We start from the raw sequence: 17235 nt of genomic DNA on the forward strand, positions 1-17235 counted from the left end.
TCCGTCTGGCACAAACAACCATGCCACGTACAAAGTCACTTAAATCCCCTTTCTTTTGCTTGGTTTGAGCTGCAGCTGATCGTCTTGACCATGTCTACATGCCTAAATGCATTGAGTTGCTGCCATGTGATTGGCTGATCAGAAATTTGCACTAATGAGCAGTTGTACCTAATAAAGTTTAATATTAATTGTATTTTTTGTATTTATTTTTTATTATACATAGAGAAGCTAATCAGCTATTTTTTTTTTTAAATGAACGCTTTGCATACAGTATATTAATCAGCTCAGTCTGGACACACTTCCGACTCTTGAGTACTTTTAAACATCTTCTGTACAACGTCTTAAAGGACACTTGTAATTGTTTTTTGTGATCTAATCTTTTTATGAATGGTGATTTTGTCATTTTGTGGTTTTGTTTTTGTGATTTTATGTGAAAATCTATGTGCTGCCTGCCATCTTGACCAGTGGAAGAAGAGACAGAGCTGCCTCTATATGATCTCCTGGCTAAATATATAGGAAATAATAATAATTAATGTAAATTGTACAGCATAACATTGATGAGACATCAGTGAATGAAATGTTTATGTGAGCTGTCTGACAGTGTTTGTATGTCAGTGATGTGGGTGTGTTAGTTTATGTGGGTTTGTGTGTGTGACAGTAGTGTGTGGTTCTCCATCATTGAGTGTGCTGGGCAGCAGTGAGCTCTGGCCATCAGGGAAAGTGCGGGCTGAAGTAATGTGACTAGCGCAGATCACGTAGAGCTGCCTTGTCGGTCGCTACGGCAACAGCAGCCACACAGCATTGTGGGAATGTCAGCGATGATGTCACCTCTGTTAGTACAAAGCACAGCCAGACTGAGGCAGTACTGAGCAAACACACACATACACACACACACACACACTTTAGCAAACACACACACAGTGATGATGACTGGCTGCGGGTTTGTGTCCAAACAATAAAGGAGATTTTATTTGTGTGACAGATTCAGAACAAGCGGCAGGTGCAACAGTGAGTTCAATGTGCAAAGAGTTAGGACTGTGATTTTATTAGCAGTGTTAGGTTGCAAAAAGTAAATGTTATCATATATCATATTTCAGAAAGGGCTGCATGGTGGAGCAGCGGGGAGCACATTCGCTTCACAGCAAAAAGGTCGCTGACTCGAGCCTCAGCTGGTTCAGTTGTCATTTCTGTGCTGAGTTTGCATGTTCTCCCCCTGTTGGCTTAGGTTTCCTCCGGGTGCTCCGGTTCCCCTTACAGTAAACAGACATGTGGTACAGGTGAATTGGGTAGGCTAATTTGTATGAATGAGTGTGTATGGATGTTTCCCAGTGATGGGTTGCACCTGGAAGGGCATCCACTGCGTAAAACATATGCTCGATAAGTTGGTGGTTTATTCCAATTATATATATATAATAATTGTATATATATAATATATATATAAATATATATATATATATATTTTAATTTATTTATTTTTATTTTTTTGCAAATAAAATAAAATTGATTGTCACCACTACATTTAATTTCAATTCAAATTAAAATATATAAAATTTGTTGTTTAATCAATAATAAAGAAAATGTGAATAATAATATAATGTGAATAAGTGAAAATTAAAATAAGAATTTGAAAAAGCAAACTTTTGTTTGATCTGTCTTTTTTTTAACGCTATTTTAAGAGTAACAAGCCTGTTACTCTTCTAAACACTACACGCTACTAATAAAGGCAGTTTAGCTAATTTTATTTTAAACACTTCTTTTTAGTTTTATATTATCCAACAAGCTTAGTTTATTTTTGTTAAAAAAAACTCATTTTAACTAGCATTTTTTTTAACTGTTGATGTTGATTAATACAGAAAATAGTGTGTCTGTAAATTAATGTTGGTATTGTTAACTAAATAAAAAAAAAAAAAAAAAAATATATATATATATATATATATATATATATATATATATATATATATATATATATATATATAGTAAATAAAATTATTTAAATGAAAAAAAAATACTTGAATAAATGTTACAATTTTTAATAAATTAAAATGAAAATCTTTAAAAATGAAAATCAGCAGTAGTTTAATCTCTAAATTGCAAAAAAATCAATTAAATATGTATACATTTAATTATTAAGTGCTTATTTATTAAGTATATTTAATATAGATTTAAAATAAAACAAAACAGAACTTAAAAATAGTTTGATCTAAGATTTTCAGCAAATAAAATAAAATCGATACAAATGTCACACTTACATTTCATTTCAAATCAAATATAAAATTTGATTAAATGAAAATCAGTAGTTTTACTAAAATGGAAAACAAATAATTTGAAAATTTGAATTTGAAAAAGCAAAATTCTTTTCTTTTCTTTTTAGCACTATTTAAGCCTGTTACTCTTCTAAACACGACAAGCTAGTTCTAAAGACAGTTTAGCTAATAGGGCAAAATGTATTTTAAACACTCACATGCATAAAAAGTTCATATTATCTACCAACTACTATATTTATTTCAGTAGTAAATAGAATCTGTAACTATTGTAAATTATTGCATTTTGTTTTTTATTTTAACCGCTGACGTCACTACAGACAATTCTAAAGTGGGTATTTTATTACTGTTAGTATTGAGAACAAAAAAAATGACTAAATAAAAAATAACTTTAATTTACATTGAATTTAGGCTTCACAGTGGCTCATTGGTTAGCACTGTCACCTCACAGCAAGAAGGTTGCTTATTCAAATCCTGCCTGGCATTTCTGTGTGGAGTTTGCATGTTCTCCATGTGTTGGTTTCTCTCACAGTCCAAACACATGCACTATAATTATATAAACTAAAGTGTATGCCTGTGAAAGCAAGAGTGTATGGGTGTTTCCCAGTGTTGGGTTGCGGCTGGAAGGGCATCCGCTGCATAAAACTTATGCTGGATAAGTTGGCGGTTCATTCCGTAGTGGCGACCCCTGATGAATAAAGGGACTAAGCCAGGGGTGTTTCCAAAGTCAGTCCTGGAGGGCCGGTGTCCTGCTGACCTTAGCTCCAACTTGCTTCAACACACTTGCCTGTATGTTTCTAGTACACCTAGTAAAAGCTTGATTAGCTGGTGCAGGAAAATGAATGAATGACATTTGGTAGACGTGTATGAGTGTGTGTGTGGATGTGAGTGTATGGGTGTTTTCCAGTACTGGGTTGCGCCTGGAAGGACATCCGCTACATAAAACATATGTTGGAATAGTTGGTGGTTCATTCCGCTGTGCCGACCTCTGATAAATAAGGCACTATGCTGAAGGAAAATGAATGAATAAAATCAAATTTCCTTTTATTACAAACGAATCAGTGACTAAATTCTCTAAAGCATCCCAGACAACATCTTTCAAGTAATATCACTTGTTTTCGACCAAGTAATGGTAACCAGTGTGGAAAACCAGTATGTGAACGCAGCTCAACTTCTCTAAACTAGCCTCCCCAGCAGAATTTAAGCCTGTTACTCTTCTGTATCTGATCTGTGACACCCAAACGGCCTCTTTTTCTCTCCGCCTCTCGTATTTCCTCCATCCATCGCTCTGAGACTTCTTTTTGCGCTCCTAATGTGCTAAAGAGCATGTGAGACTAATCTAATTACAGCGTGGCTCCAATCGAGAGAGTGAAACTGTTACGAATCCGCAATCGACAAAAAACAGAGAAAATCGTCGCCGCATCCCAGCGTCCTCCACTCGCTCCCGTCTCTCCTGTGAAGACGGTGAATTGGTTTGGCCCCTACAGAGCTTCATTACCTGGCCTAATTATAAAGGCAAATGAAATCAGCCCCGCAATACATTATTAATGTCCGCACGCCATTAGGATTCAATTGCAGTATTTGCAACAATATGATATTTTCAAACTGTTTTCACGCCTGATTAGAAACGAGGACAGATAAGAGGGAGGTGCGAGAGGAAAGGAGAGCGATAGTGAAGGAGGAAGGTGAGCGAGGAGGAAGGGATGAAAACAGAGAGAGAAGCGTATATATTAAAGACGTCAAAACCAATATATATTGAGGAAAAAAGCCTGACTTGAAAGATGAGAAATGCAAAAAAACAAACACACCAAACAAATTTCCAGGTTAAAATGTACTGAAAAGCAGCATTTTAGTCAAGAATTTCATACTATATATTGAATACAGAGGGGACGGTTCATAAAAGAAGTGTCAGATGAAATGTGAGCACTCCTCATAGCAAGATGAATTCTAATTGGATGTCAATGCTTTTATTGTTATTCATCTGGAGGAAAAAAAACATGTTTAAAAGGGTCATGAAACCCCCCGTCTTTCAGATTAAATCTACCTCAGAATTTTTTTAAAAAATGCTTTATGATGGGCGTGGAGCGCTGCAAGTACAGGGAGGAGTGGGCTTGGCCGGGAAAGCAGGGGACAAAGAGGAAAGCGAACAACTGTCAGTGGGTGCACAAAATCAGACTACAAAAAAAAAAATTACAGTAAATATGAGGTGACGCATGATTTTATAGTTTACAAAGTTAAAATGCAAAGAAATAAACATCAAGCAATTGAATGCCCTGCTACATATACGATAGGTTATTCATAAGATCATATAATACAGTTGAAGTCAGAATTATTAGCCCGCCTGAATTATTAGCCCCCTATTTTCCCACAACTTCTGTTAAATAGAGAGAAGGTTTTTTTTCATAATAGTTTTAATAACTTATTTCTAAAAACTCATTTATTTTATCTTTGCCATGATGAGAGTAAATAATATTTATTCATTCATTTTCTTGTCGGCTTTGTCCTTTTATTAATCCGGGGTCGCCACAGAGGAATGAACCGCCAACTTATCCAGCAGGTTTTTACGCAGCGGATGCCCTTCCAGCCGCAACCCATCTCTGAGAAACATCCACACACTCATACACTACGGGCAATTTAGCCTACCCAATTCACCTGTACCACATGTCTTTGGACTGTGGGGGAAAACGGAGCACCCGGAGGAAACCCACGCGAAGGCAGGGAGAACATGCAAACTCCACACAGAAACGCCAACTGAGACGAGGTTCGAACCAGCGACCTTCTTGCTGTGAGGCGACAGCACTACCTACTGCGCCACTGCCTCGCCCTAAATAATGTTTAACTTGATATTATTCTAGACACTTCTATACAGCTTAAAGTGACATTTAAGGGCTTAACTTGGTTAATTAAGTTAACTAGGCAGGTTAGGGTAATTAGGCAAGCTATTGCATAACGATGGTTTGTTCTGTAGATTATCGAAAAAAATAAAGCTTAAAGGAGCTAATAATTTTGACCTTAAAATGTTTTTCAAACATTTTAAAACTGCTTTTATTCTAGCCAAAATAAAACAAATAAGACTTTCTCCAGAAGAAACAATATTATCAGACATACTGTGGAAATTTTCTCGCTCTTTTAAACATAATTTGGGAAATATTTAAAAAATAAAAAAATAAAGAGGGGGGGGTGGGGGGGTGGGGGGGCTGGCTAATAATTCTGACCTCAACTGTATATACACATAACCACAGTTTGTTATATAAATATAAAGATAATCGTGTTTATATAAACACTATAAATGAGGAGGACTTCTCTCTGAATGCAGACACAGTGGATAGCAGTGCAGCAGGTGTCTTTCCCTGTCTATTTTAACCATTAGCCGTGTTGGTAATCTGGAGGATTTTAAACATAGGCAAACACTGCAGTGTATGAATGGTAGCGAACTCAACTGATAAAAGACAAAGTCCGCCATTCTCCCATTCTCGTACTGCTCTCCCGACAAAAACGCTTAAAGCAAACTAACAGCTTAGCTGTATCGGCTCTTACAGCATCACAGGTAAAGCCATGCAACAAACCCTGTGGATCATGGAAGCAAACACTTACAACCCTTCATCAACGGCTAAATACTGCATGCCGTGTGCCGTCTCACAGAAAAAAATGGTGATTATTATTTTTTATTTATTTTTTTTTTTTGCACAGTTTGCCAGTCAGCCACCTTTTGTTAAATAATTTCGATAAATTCTCCACATTTCCCATAATGCAATTTTTGTTTGCATAGCTCTGAATTGTGCTCATACATTTATTAACATTTTTCAAATAATGAAATTCTAGATTTACAGAAGTTATTTTTGACTCATTATTTAAAATATGTTGCTAAAAAATAAGTATTAACTTTTAATTTTTTTAATGGGGCCAGTGAAAATTTTGGCAGGGCAAGTAAAAATCTGAACCATTGGCCCGATTGGACCAGTAGAAAAAATCCTTAGCATTGAACCCTGTACTGTCATCATAGCAAAGATAAAATAAATCAGTTATTTAAAATGAGTTATTAAAACTATTATGTTTAGAAATGTGCTGAAAAAATCTTCTCAACGTTAAACAGAAACTAAGGGAAAAAACTGCTAAGTTGAACATTACTAAATGTAATTAATTTGTTTAAACTCAGCCCATATAAAGAAATAAATAAAATCACTTACAAATAATTAAATAATTTATTTATTTAAAATAATAAAAACCACTTAGCTTAAAAAAATGTAAATTCAAAGAATAATTTTTTTCAGCAGTGTTATATTATTAAAGTAATTTATGATTAAAATATGATACATAAAATACTACTATATATTACCTATTTTTATGACAGTATGTGGATTATAGTTGTTTAACTACTGTATGGACGAATACACCTGATCACAAATTGACAAAATATGCCAGCAGCTAGCTCTCTGCAACTCACATGGTCTCCCACTGAAGCTAATAAGGGCTGTGCCTGGTCAGCCTCTGGGTGGGAGACCACATGGAAAAGCTATAGGCTGCTGTAGGAAGTGGTGTTAGTGAGGCCAACAGCGGGTGCTCAACCTGCGGGCTGTGTGGGTCCTAACACCCCCATGTATTGATGGGGACTCTATACTCTCTGTGGTCATTAAAAATCCCAGGATGTCTTTCGAAAAAAGAGTAGGGGTTTAACTCCGGCATCCTGGCCAAATTTTCCCACTGGCCTCTGTCAATCATGGCCTCCTAACCATCCCCATATCATAATTGGCTTCATCACTCCGTCTCCTCTCCACCAATCAGCTGGTGTGTGGTGTGCGGTCTGGTGCAATATGGCTGCCATCATGTCATCCGGGTGGATGCTGCACACTGGTGATGAATGAGGAGATCCCTCCCCAAAAAATGTGTAAAGAAAAGTATATAAAAGTAAGGAATTATTAATAAAATATGTATTAAATGAACATACAATAAGTGAACATCAGAGCTTTGTTAATGATGGCTATTCCTTTTCATGAGCAGGTTTTTCCATACCTGTAGAAGCAAACACCAGACCAATGCCTTACACAGAGAGGACAGAGACAGACATAAACACACACACACACACGCACGCACACACTGCTGTCTCCAGGGAGACGGTGCTCGCTGTCATGCTACACTTCCCACAAATGGATTTTTAACCCCGTTGCTCCCGCAGGATATTTGAGAAAAGGCTCTAAAACTAATAATTATAAGACCTCCTCTCTGAGAGCCCATCTCTATTCATGGCTGCTTACACACTAAAGTCACCAGTGAAGAGACTGTCTGTCGGTCTGTCTGTCCTGTCATCGCCTGAAAGACTTCTGATTGACTGTGTTGCATTACACACAGCATTTCTGCGCAACACAAAACTGCTCAACAGTGACTGCGTTTAACCATGTTTCAGGGGATTTTCCTGAGCCCTAGTTGTCTATGGATGTCTTCATATTTGGGTTTTACATTCATAGTCTGTATGAAATGTAAAAATGAAATGCAGGTGTTTGATGCTTTTGTGAAGGATTCATGTCTGCATCATTTTAGCATGAAATGTTAATTCGTGTTTTGATCGCCTAAATGCTTGTTACGGATTTTGTTTTGAATTTCGTAATGTTTATTCAAAATCTTACTACTGGAACTACAGACGTCATATGCTGGGCCTAAAACCACTTTGTTGTTGTTTTTTTATGCGCACAATGAATGTTAGCTCACTTATTGAGAATGTCTATGTTATTATGAATTGTTAGTATTAGTAAAATTAATAACCTAATATCAGACGGCTATTCACAATGAAAACTATAATGATAACTAAAATTTAGAAATAATACAGATGAGGTCAGAATTATTCGATCTCCTGAATTATTAGCTCCCCTGTACATTTTATGCCTGATTTCTGTACAATGTTTTTAATACATTTCTATACATTAGTTTTCATAACTCATTTCCAATAGCTGATTTCTTTTATCTTTGTCATGATGACAGTACAGAATATTTGACTAGATATTGTTCAAAACATTAGTATTTAGCTTAAAGTGACATTTAAAGACTTTACACTTGTACCTTTTAGTTTTAAAACGCATAAGTTTCGCTAAAGTTACGCCATCCGTCCACACTTACAGAGTTTTCTAGTGTGAAAACGGGGTGTTTTGAAAACGCTGGAGAGGAGGTTTTCATTCTAAAACGCTGCTGCTCCGTGTCGTTGTGGATGGGGGAAAACGGAGACATCTGAAAACAGTGGCTTTGATAGGGGCTTTTCTGATTGGGGCTTTTTCCTCAATATTAAGTAGCCCACACACAGTTCAGTCCTGCATCCTCTCCTTGTAAGTTCAGACTTCGCAAGTTTGATATGGAAAACAAACTCCCGAGGACACTTTGGGAAAATGTTCCAAATTAATTGGTTAATTAGGGTAATTAGCTAAGTCCTGGTATAACAGTTGTTTGTTTTGCAGATAATCATATATATATATATATATATATATATATATATATATATATATATATATATATATAAAATATATATATATATATATATATATATATATATATATATATATATATATATATATATATATATATATATATGTATAAATATATACATATGTATATATATATGTATATATATATATATATATATATATATATATATATATATATATATATATATATATATATATATATATATATATATATATATATATATATATATATATATATATATATATATATATATATATATATATATATACATATATATATATATATATATACCTACATAAATACATACATACATACATATATATATATATATACCTACATAAATACATACATACATACATATATATATATATATATATATATATATATATATATATTTTTTTTTTTTATTTATTTATAAATATATTTATATATGTATGTATATATATATATATATATATATATATATATATATATATATATATAAATATATTTATATATGTATGTATATATATATATATATATATATATATATATATATATATATATATATATATATATATATATATATATATATATCTGATTATCTGCAAAATTATTTTCTAAGGCGATTTTGGGGCCCCTGGGATGTTTTGACATGCCCTATTATTTAGGCTTATTTCAGCTACTTAATACATCGTATTGGCCAACATGTATTTTTTTGCATTCGGCAAAAACCATGCAACAATAATATGTAAGAAATATTGATGTAAATGCTTGCATTTTTTTTTCCGAAAAAACGATATTATGTATGGTTATAATTTTGAGAAAATAAATGTAGCTGAAAAAAGGTAAAAAAAAAAATACAATGTAGGGGCCTGAACAAAATTTTTGGGTAACCAGTCTTGTAGGCTAGAATATTTACTTCACAATTATGCAAAAAAATACTTTGTTCTCTCATTTAAAGAAAACATTACAATGATTTACATTTTGTAAAGTCTATTTTGGGGCATCTCAGCTGTATGCGTGGGAGTGATAATGGTCATGAATTACTCACACCTGGAGAGACAAAAGAAACTCAGCCACTGGCTAATGTTCACCCATCAAGGGCATTGTAAAGCAATGTCCAGCTGTAGAAGCTAGCCCAAACTAAATGCTTGTTGTATTACTTTATAATATTACTTTATAATATTACTTTTGCTGTAGTATGATCATGTAAACACTCTAGGTAAACAATATACAGTGCTCACCATATATGACCACACCCCTCACAAATCTATCTTTTAAATTTATATTTTAATAGGTTAATTAGGGTAATTAGGCAAGTCATGGTATAACATTTTTTATTTTTTATTTTTTTTTTGCAGACAATCAGAAGAAAAAATAAAATTGTTTAACCACCAGGGGTCTGAGGTAATTTTGGGGCCCCTGAGATATTTTGACATGCCCTGACATTTATGCTTATTTCAGCTACTTATTACATCGTACGTGTATAACGTACGTGTATAACGTGTATAATTTTGTATTTGACACAAACTGTGCAACAATATGTGACAAATATTGATGTACATGCTTGCATTTTTAGGAAAAAAAAAATATGATGTGTGGTTATAGTTTTGGAGAAAAAGATGTAGCTGAAAAAAGGGCCAAAAATCCACAACAAGAACAAGACTTTTGAGTAACCACTCTTGTAGGCTAGAATATTTACTTATTTGTTTCATGCCATTATATTTCACTTCTTTAAAGTTCTATACACTTTGTAAAATATATGACGTGGCACTTTTAAAAGTCATCTGATACAACGAGCAAACAATAAGGAAAGAAATGCCTTGCAGTATCACACTAACACGCTACATATCACTTCAGCATTGTATTGAACCACATGTGTCAAAGGCAATAATATCAGACTATCCAGTGATAGAACGTCTGCAGAATCCTTCAGCTGTCAGTGCATATAATCTCTCACATTCAGACTGTTCCTCACAATGCAGCTGCGGCGTTTGAGCTTCAACCCTCCAAGGGCGCCGAGGGGGATTCGCTCAAGGAGATTCACTGAAAGACTTACATCTGACAACGTGACTAACTTAACCAGCCACCTCAACTGAAATCAATGAAGCATCTCGCACCAGAAAACCTTTCAAAACACACACAGGTATACATCACTATTCATTTTTATTTTGGAGAGAGAACTGGAACTAGGAATTATTTGTGCTGGGCAAAGATGAATCATGATTAACCACATCCAAAATATACGTTTGCTTTGACATTGTTTGCGTATTTGTGTATTATATATTTATTGTGCATATGTAATACACACAGTACCTGACTAAAGTCTTGTAGCTTATCCAAGTTTCAGGAACAGCAAATAATAACTTGACTTCTAGTTTATCGTTTGGTATCAGAAGTGGCTAATATGAAGGACAAAGGCCTCTAGATTACGCTTATTTTACCAGAAAAAAATATGATCATGCCTTGATTTTTAACTATTTAATTAGGACAGCAATGTCTGATTTTACTTAGACAAAAGCCTTGTGACAGAAATAATGTACATTATATAATATGAAGTCATGCTGCAGTGGAAACAGAATGAATATTGTGTCTGACTCCATCATGAGCTTGGAGGACTGCATCCATACATCTCTGACTCAAATCACTGAATAATAAAGTCATCTGGAATGGCAAAGAAAGAGTTCTTGCAAGACTCCCAGAGTTCATCAAGATTCTTTGGATTCATCTTCAATGCCCTCTACTTCATTTTACCCCAAACATGCTCAATAATGTTCATCTCTGGAGACTGGGCTGGCCAATCCTGGAGCACTTTGACTTTCTGTGCTTTAAGGAGCTTTGATGTGGAGGCTGAAGTATGAGGAGTGCTATCCTGCTGTCACCGACTCGGTCACAGTCATTCCCCTCGCTGGCCAGCAGAGGCCGCCCTCCCCGGATTTCTAAGCATTACATCATCCACCTAGACTGATCATGCACACACCTGAACTGAATCCAGTTAACGACCCACGCTCCCTATATAAGCCACACTCAAACTCCAGTTCACTGCGAAGTCTTGTTTCAGCCCCGGCCAGCATTACTGAGCGTTATATCCTGCCTGATCTCCTGTGCATTACTCCAGCCCGTTTCTGACTCTGCTTTGCCTTCTGCCTGCCCACGACCCAAGCCTGATACACGGACTCTGATACTCGCTGCCTGCCCTTGATTCAAGCCTGATACCCGGACTCTGAATCACGCCGCCTGCCTCTGACCCTTGCCTAGTAATTCACTCGGTGTCTGTCAGCCGCCAGCCTTGATACCTATACTGCTACTGTCGATGTGTGTTTGCACCTTTGTGCATATTGTATGTTTGAGTAAGTGTGATTAATAAATACTGCATATGGATCCCTCCGTGTCAGTCTCCCCGTTACACCTGCTGAAGAATTTGCCCTCTCCTGTGGTTTGTAATGTAATGGGCAGCACAAATGTCTTGAGACCTCAGGCTGTTGATGTTGCCATCCACTCTACAGATCTCTTGCACACCCCCATACTGAATGTAACCCCAATCTATGAATTGTCCTTCACCAAACTTGACTGATTTCTGTGGGAATCTTGGTTCCATACAGGTTCCAGTAGGTCTTCTGCAGTATTTGTGATGATTGGGATCCAGCTCAACAGATGATTAATCAGAAAAACCTACCTTCTGCCACTTACCAATAATAAACTAGAAGTCAAGTTATTTTTTGTTGCTCTTACAACTGGGATCAACGACAAGACTTTTGTCAGGTAGTGTACATTAAAATGAAACGATACAATTTTTGTTGTCATAGGTATTTATAATAATTTGTATCATATACATATATCTTTTCTCAAATATATGCATTCAAGTGTGTATTTATATATAAATAATAAATATGCACAGTACACACACATATGCAGTATATTATGTCAAAACAAATTTCTATTTTGGCTATGATTAATCTTTGCCCATCAGTAATATAATTATTGTATGGTCAGACCTAATTTATAGTACAATCCTCACCATTAGTAAACTATTAACAAAAATTTATGCAAAAAATAATAATAATGTGAGATTTTTTTTAATAGTTATTAAGATAGCACTTTAGGTATTGAGTAAGATAAGGGATGTAGAATAAGATCATGCAGAATAAGTGTTTTATAAGCACTAATAAACAGACAATATCTTAATAACAGGTATAAGTAATATCCCATAACTGTGAGAATCAGTAATTAATCTAAAGCATTACACATTTACATCCTCTTACCTATGTTTTACATTCTTTACATCCATCCTATTGCTACCTAGTAGTTACCTATTATTTGAGTTACATTTTTATTGAACGCAATCAAAGCTACATTGTAATTTTATATAAAAGATGATTTCGACATCAAACCTTTGTCATATGTCATGAATGTTGGCCTTACCTTGATTGCATCTTGCCATGAATGCTCTCGTTGGATGTCTTCAGCCTCTCTGGCCAACCTCTGAAAGAAAGAAAAGACACACCTATTAAAGCTGATGAATCTTGGGTAGAAAAAAAGGACCTACATATGGTCTGAAATGCCATTTTTGAGTTAAAATATGCAGAAACGTCTGCTGAAATGTGTCTTCTGTGTCTTTTCATGATTTGTGACCCGGTCAATCATTGGGTTTTGAACACTGTAAAAACGCCAACTTTCAAAAAGTCCTCTGAACAAAGATTAATAAGTTAACTGAATTTAAATATTTTCATTTGAAATGCTGACAAATAATAGTTAGTTTGTTCAACAAATATGGTGCTTCAATGTGAAAAACTTAAAATATTTCGTTGAACTAATACAAAATTCTTAGTTTTGCGTTGATGCGTGCCCTTCTTGTTGGCGCATGCGCCTTATAAGCTTCTGGCGCATGCGCAATTTACTTCCATAGCTCACTGCAGGGGGTACCTGTCACGTGCGCGCGACAAAACGAACCATCTTTCTTTCTGCAGAGCTACGTGTCAATCGTTTTCATAATCGATTGTATATAATTGTATACATGTTTTTGTGCGATGTGCTACCCATCTGACTGCCCAAAACATCATGCTAAGCATAGAATCAATAAGCAAACCCACAGTGCTCTAAGCCAATTGAGACAGAGATAATTTGGAGACCTTGGCAGTCAAATTAGGATTCACCAGGTCTCGAAACGTTTCTAAGCTGATCGATGCTTTGAATCGCTTTAGTCACGTGACTAGGTGTTTCGAAACACTTTAGTCACGTGACTTGGGTGCTTCGGATCATGCTTCGGTGCAGTGATTCGAAACACTTGCGCTTCGGGATCTCGACACTGTGTCAAAACGGCATGCACTAAATTCCAGGGGTTTCATTACCACGACGTAAAATGGGCGTGGCTTGGTCGGCGTTTGGGAAACGCCCCCTTAAAGAAAAAAAACAATACTGAGAGGTCACCGATCATGCGCAGTACATGTTCTTTTTTAGCGCGGTCATTTCAAACCGGATGATTATGGATAAAGAACCTACCGCGGTGGATAACGAAGGAAAAAAACAATCATACAGGTTATTTTTTGTTTTTGTTTTTATAATGTTATATTTTAAAGATTTCATTAGCAAAAACAGATGACCTCGTTTTACTCCGTTTTACTGTCTCTGGGCTTTTGTACTTCCATGGTAACGTAAACCAAGTAATAATGGTTGTGGTAAGATTAACCGTGTTTTTGTAGTTTAAAATATGGTATTCAGTCATGTTTAAACAAATAAATACCACATTTTTCTGTAATAAACCGTGGATAATTTTTCTTTCTCAATCTTAGTTAATTAACATAACTCATATTTATTTTCTATTTTTATTTAAAGTCATCATACACAAAACAACTGAGATCAGGACAGGTATCTGATGTCAACTAATATAAAAGTGATCATACATGAGACCCCTGAGATCAGGACAGGTATCTGATGTTAACTAATATAAAAGTGATCATACATGAAACCCCTGGGATCAGGACAGGTATCTGATGTTACTGTATATAAAAGTGATCATACATGAAACACCTGAGATCAGGACAGGTATCTGATGTTACTGTATATAATATAAAAGTGATCATACATGAAACCCCTGAGATCAGGACAGGTATCTGATGTTAATGTATATAATATAAAAGTGATCATACATGAAACACCTGGAATCAGGACAGGTATCTGATGTTACTGTATATAAAAGTGATCATACATGAAACCCCTGAGATCAGGACAGGTATCTGATGTTACTGTATATAAAAGTGATCATACATGAAACCCCTGAGATCAGGACAGGTATCTGATGTTACTGTATATAAAAGTGATCATACATGAAACCCCTGAGATCAGGACAGGTATCTGATGTTAATATATATAATATAAAAGTGATCATACATGAAACCCCTGAGATCAGGACAGGTATCTGATGTTACTGTATATAATATAAAAGTGATCATACATGAAACCCCTGAGATCAGGACAAGTATCTGATGTTACTGTATATAATATAAAAGTGATCATACATGAAACCCCTGAGATCAGGACAGGTATCTGATGTTACTGTATATAAAAGTGATCATACATGAAACCCCTGAGATCAGGACAGGTATCTGATGTTACTGTATATAATATAAAAGTGATCATACATGAAACCCCTGAGATCAGGACAGGTATCTGATGTTACTGTATATAAAAGTGATCATACATGAAACCCCTGAGATCAGGACAGGTATCTGATGTTACTGTATATAATATAAAAGTGATCATACATGAAACACCTGAGATCAGGACAGGTATCTGATGTTAATGTATATAATATAAAAGTGATCATACATGAAACACCTGGAATCAGGACAGGTATCTGATGTTACTGTATATAAAAGTGATCATACATGAAACACCTGAGATCAGGACAGGTATCTGATGTTACTGTATATAATATAAAAGTGATCATACATGAAACACCTGAGATCAGGACAGGTATCTGATGTTAATGTATATAAAAGTGATCATACATGAAACCCCTGAGATCAGGACAGGTATCTGATGTTACTGTATATAATATAAAAGTGATCATACATGAAACCCCTGAGATCAGGACAGGTATCTGATGTTACTGTATATAATATAAAAGTGATCATACATGAAACACCTGAGATCAGGACAGGTATCTGATGTTAATGTATATAAAAGTGATCATACATGAAACACCTGAGATCAGGACAGGTATCTGATGTTACTGTATATAAAAGTGATCATACATGAGACCCCTGAGATCAGGACAGGTATCTGATGTTAACTAATATAAAAGTGATCATACATGAAACACCTGAGATCAGGACAAGTATCTGATGTTAATGTATATAATATAAAAGTGATCATACATGAAACACCTGGAATCAGGACAGGTATCTGATGTTACTGTATATAAAAGTGATCATACATGAAACCCCTGAGATCAGGACAGGTATCTGATGTTACTGTATATAAAAGTGATCATACATGAAACCCCTGAGATCAGGACAGGTATCTGATGTTACTGTATATAAAAGTGATCATACATGAAACCCCTGAGATCAGGACAGGTATCTGATGTTAATATATATAATATAAAAGTGATCATACATGAAACCCCTGAGATCAGGACAGGTATCTGATGTTACTGTATATAATATAAAAGTGATCATACATGAAACCCCTGAGATCAGGACAAGTATCTGATGTTACTGTATATAATATAAAAGTGATCATACATGAAACCCCTGAGATCAGGACAGGTATCTGATGTTACTGTATATAAAAGTGATCATACATGAAACCCCTGAGATCAGGACAGGTATCTGATGTTACTGTATATAATATAAAAGTGATCATACATGAAACCCCTGAGATCAGGACAGGTATCTGATGTTACTGTATATAATATAAAAGTGATCATACATGAAACCCCTGAGATCAGGACAGGTATCTGATGTTACTGTATATAAAAGTGATCATACATGAAACACCTGAGATCAGGACAGGTATCTGATGTTACTGTATATAATATAAAAGTGATCATACATGAAACACCTGAGATCAGGACAGGTATCTGATGTTAATGTATATAAAAGTGATCATACATGAAACCCCTGAGATCAGGACAGGTATCTGATGTTACTGTATATAATATAAAAGTGATCATACATGAAACCCCTGAGATCAGGACAGGTATCTGATGTTACTGTATATAATATAAAAGTGATCATACATGAAACACCTGAGATCAGGACAGGTATCTGATGTTAATGTATATAAAAGTGATCATACATGAAACCCCTGAGATCAGGACAGGTATCTGATGTTACTGTATATAATATAAAAGTGATCATACATGAAACCCCTGGGATCAGGACAGGTATCTGATGACACTGTATATAATATAAAAGTGATCATACATGAAACCCCTGGGATCAGGACAGGTATCTGATGACACTGTATATAATATAAAAGTGATCATACATGAAACCCCTGGGATCAGGACAGGTATCTG

The 17235-nt window shown here is 35.2% G+C and overlaps 1 protein-coding gene across 5 annotated transcripts in view; it reads right to left on the minus strand.

Moving 5' to 3' along the window:
* Positions 1–17235, minus strand: part of cacna2d2a (calcium voltage-gated channel auxiliary subunit alpha2delta 2a) — a 453173-nt gene that overhangs the window by 222149 nt on the left and 213789 nt on the right. For all 5 annotated transcript variants that reach the window (XR_015492768.1, XR_015492769.1, XM_087255552.1 and 2 more), the window contains 1 exon segment: positions 13134–13193. Coding sequence is in view for 3 of the 5 variants with exons in the window: in XM_087255552.1 (XP_087111678.1) it covers positions 13134–13193 (60 nt within the window). In the remaining 2 variants the exon portion in view is untranslated.

The sequence above is a fragment of the Danio rerio genome, chromosome 6 (genome assembly GCF_052040795.2).
Source record: "Danio rerio strain M-AB ecotype USA chromosome 6, GRCz13ab, whole genome shotgun sequence".
NCBI lineage: Eukaryota > Metazoa > Chordata > Actinopteri > Cypriniformes > Danionidae > Danio > Danio rerio.